At 34.6% G+C, this 4,029-nt stretch overlaps 1 protein-coding gene across 1 annotated transcript; it reads right to left on the reverse strand.

Annotated features, from left to right (window-relative positions):
* Nucleotides 1–1,241: 1,241 nt before the first annotated feature.
* LOC125843096 (zinc finger BED domain-containing protein RICESLEEPER 2-like) lies at nucleotides 1,242–3,677 on the reverse strand. Its single transcript, XM_049522324.1, has 3 exons — nucleotides 3,592–3,677; nucleotides 1,375–3,475; nucleotides 1,242–1,285 (listed from the first exon to the last, which is right to left on the reverse strand). Exons 2-3 carry the CDS (start codon nucleotides 3,473–3,475, stop codon nucleotides 1,242–1,244), a joined length of 2,145 nt encoding a protein of 714 aa, XP_049378281.1. The 5' UTR covers nucleotides 3,592–3,677.
* Between the last annotated feature and the right edge of the window lie 352 nt (nucleotides 3,678–4,029).

Below are 4,029 nucleotides of genomic sequence, written 5' to 3' on the forward strand. Positions count from 1 at the left end.
TTGTATGAATCCCTTCCGAGTCCATGGTGGACTTCTCTTCTTTGCATTTCCGAGTCAAGCAATAAAGGCACGGCGTACAGGTTGAAGGCATGTGGCAAGTAAAAAAAGAAAGGCCTACAAATGGGCTGTATACAGTCTTATACAATGATATACACAAGTATACACCCATTGTATACAACTGAAGCGTGACAAAATGGGCCAAAAATTAACATACGTGTTCTGAATAGGGCTGGGCATTCGGTTTGTTCGGTTCGGTTTACGAAATTCGGTTCGATTTTTTGAATTTCGATTTGAAAAAAATACAAACTGAAACTGAACTGAAATAAATTCGGTTCAGTTCGATTTTTTCAATTTCGCTTCGGTTCAGTTCGGTTAATTTTTTCGGTTCGAATATCATCAACACATACATGAAACACTGATCAGTAACACACTAACACATACACACTGCATATCAGTGTCTATTACCGTACTACCTACGCTATCCTTAATCAAAGTAAGTGTACATTACTAATATGCAGATAATGTTTTTCCTACCTACTAGGTAAGTGTACACTACCTACTAGGTACTACCTACAAATTATGTCCACTTTGTATGGTCAATCAATCAATTATTGATGTGCACTTAATAAGTGACTATCTTGCACACATTCTAAGTGCAAAAACTAAGTGCACATTGCACTAGTGCTTACTGCCTATGGGAACTGGGAAGAATATAATTAAATATCATCAAGACATTAACATATACGTGAATGATGAAATACTAATCACTAATTTACTATTCAAAAGCAAAATTACAAAGTGACACTTCAAGTTCAAGATTGCAACAAAAATCTAAGAAACCAAGAGTATTAGACATCAATAACAGTACAAAACAAGAACCAACAGTCCAGCAATACAAAATAATAATTAGTAGTCAAAACAAGAATCAACAAGACAAAATAAGAATCAGCAACAACACTGCAGTCCAACTCTATCAGAAGAAAGTTGGCATTCCTTGTGTGCATTTCATTGCAGTCCAACAACAACACTGCAGTCAACAGTCCAACAACAACACTGCAGTCCAACTAGATCAGTTTACCATAATAACATCCAAACTATAAATATGCCTGAGAGAAAATGGAACTCTTTAGATATATGATAGAAAGTAAACTCAACTCAACGAAAAAAAGAGAAAAACAAGTGTTGCATGCTAATAGAAAAAGATTTTAAATTAAATTTTACTTACTGCTTGATAGTTATAACTACACATCCACAATAATAGATTCAATTCCACTATGAGCCATATCTACAAAAACATGAAAGAACTTGTTAGATATAAGCAACATAAATAAGAAATTATTTTGATATAATGAACACAAAATATTAAATTCTTACCAAGTTCAAGTAGCTCAAGATACTCTAGATCTTCCTCAACATTAATTGGAATTGGTTCACTTCTATACCAATCTTGAAGAGAAATAAGAGCTTGCACTAGTTTTGGAGTCAATGAACTCCTAAAAGGATCAAGAATGCGACCTCCTGTGCTAAATGCGCATTCAGATGCGACACTTGAAATAGGAATGACTAATACATCACGAGCCATCTCAGAAAGAATAGGAAATCTTGGCTCATTAAATTTCCACCACTTTAATATATCAAAATCATCAGTCTCTGGTTCAACATCTTCAGCAAGATATCTACCCAACTCTGATTTACTACTTGAACTTCCACTAACTACTTTATGCCTCACAAATTCTAGCTTCGTTCTCATTGATCCTCTTTTTTGAAAGTTGTCATCATCGCTCACATTAGATATACTCGATGAGTTCCCAGATGAAGTAGGTGGAGATGATGAAAATAAAGAGACTTTTGATGATTTCTTAACATAATGATCAAACAAAGCTTTCATATATTTATCCACTGCATCAACAAGTGGCTCCCCAATTGTTTTTCCAAACATATCACCAATTGCAAAATGAACATAATCAAGCTTGTTTCGAGGATCCAACACAGCTGATGTAAAAATCATTTTGTTCATGTTATCTAGTTCTCCCCAATATTTTCTGAATTTGTCTCTCATACTTTCTGCCATTTTTTTCAAATTAGAATCTTCATTTTCTGTCATCTCTTTCAAAATAAGATCAAGCTCAACAATTTCCACAAAGTGCACATTATTTGTAACATACTTTGAACCAGAGACCTTCAAAGTAAGTGTATAAAAAGTTTCAAGAAACTTAATCATTGACCTCACATTTTCCCAATCAACACTAGTGAGGACACCTGCTTTAGTTCCATCTTCACAATCATGGGTATGGAGATAATCAAGAAACCCATTATCATAAAAACAATATCTTTCAAATGCAAGTTCAAAGTGTTGTGTAGTATCAAACATCAAGTATGTAGAGTTCCACCTAGTAGGAACATCTAAACATAATGATTTCTTACAAGTTATCAATTTAGATTCACAACATTCTTTAAATTTTTTAATTCTTGCAGGAGATTGTCTAATGTATTTCACGGCTTGTCTCACTCGCTTGACTGACTGACCAACTTCCTTCAACCCATCTTGCACAATAAGATTAAGAATATGTGCCATACACCTCACATGAAGATGTTGACCCTCCATTATGTTGGTTCCCCAATTAGTCAGTTGCTTAGATATTTCTTTAACAGTAACACTATTGGAACTAGCATTATCAACTGTTATGGTAAACACATTATCCAAACCCCAATCAAGCAAACAATTAGTAATGGAAGCTGCCATCTCATCACCTTTATGACTAGAAATAGGACAAAATTTTCGAATTCTTTTATGCAAAGTCCAATTTCTATCTATAAAGTGGGCTGTTAGACACAAGTAGTTAATTCTTTGAATAGACGTCCAAGTATTTGTCGTAAGACAAACTTTTGGACGTGCTTCTTTGAAAGACTTCTTCAAGAGTTTTTTTTCTTCACTATAAAGTTCATAACAATCTCTTGTCAAAGTTCTACGAGAAGGAATATGAAATTGTGGCACTACAACTTTCATGATATTCCTAAAACCTTCCTTCTCAACAATACTAAATGGCAACTCATCAACAATTATCATTTGAGCTAAAGCTCTTCTACTTTGTGCTTGATCAAATTTCCAAGTGCTAATCACCCCTTCCTTTTCTCCCGTTGAAGATGGTAAAAAATTTATTAATTTCTGACCATAATCTTGGGTAGAGGGAAAGTTAGGACACTTTTTTTTAGTCATATGGTTATTCATAGCGGAAGTACCATTACCTTTTGTAGCAGCAGCATACGTTTTTCCACAATAATTACATTTTGCTTTAGTAGCTCCATCTTTATCGATGAATTTCTCAAAATGCTTCCAACAAGCAGCCCTAGGTTCCATGGCTTTTCTTTTCTTTGAAGCTTCAATGTCAACTTCAACTTCATTCGGAGATGAAGTATTATGTATGGTATCATTTGAAGTCCCACTTTCACTTATCTTACTTTCGATTTCTGTCATCTACGAAAAAAAAGAAGAAAAGATGTGAGAGCTTAGAACCCATACGAAAATTAGTGAGAATCGCAACAAACTGATATGTATAGAGTATAATGGAGAATCACGGCCAAGAAACTTACTCTTCAGGTCGATGGCTGAGCTCGCCGCCTCGCACAGTCGCGGACTTACGGCTGTTCTTAACTCTTCACTCGCGCAGAAGGCAGATCTTAGTTTGGTGTGAAAACTGAAATGTGAATTGTGAATTGTGAATAAGGGATTTAGGGTGGATAAGGATTTAGGGATATAATGGCTATTAGGCTTAGTTGGGTTGGGCTTTTAGTTATGTCACTTAATAGTTAGCTCTTAAAAATATATATATAGTAAATATGTATTACATAAATTCGGTTTTTCGGTTAACCGAAATAAAAAACTTAAAAACCGAAAACCGAACCGAGTTATCAAAATTTTAAAATTGAAAACCGAAACCGACCGATTTAACCGAAAAACCGAAACCGAAATTAAAAAAAATCAGTTCGGTCAGTTTTTTCGGTTTCGACCAAATTATGCCCAGCTCTAGT

The sequence above is a fragment of the Solanum stenotomum genome, chromosome 10, assembly GCF_019186545.1.
Source record: "Solanum stenotomum isolate F172 chromosome 10, ASM1918654v1, whole genome shotgun sequence".
In the NCBI taxonomy this organism is placed as follows: domain Eukaryota; kingdom Viridiplantae; phylum Streptophyta; class Magnoliopsida; order Solanales; family Solanaceae; genus Solanum; species Solanum stenotomum.

What these genes read in the sequence shown, in the direction of transcription:
- LOC125843096 (XM_049522324.1), bottom strand. Translation starts at nt 3,475, where the DNA reads ATGACAGAAATCGAAAGTAAGATAAGTGAAAGTGGGACTTCAAATGAT. An exon ending in TCTTGAGCTACTTGAACTTG is followed by an intron (nt 1,286 to 1,374) that starts GTAAGAATTTAA and finishes ATGTTTTTGTAG; the next exon opens with ATATGGCTCATAGTGGAATT.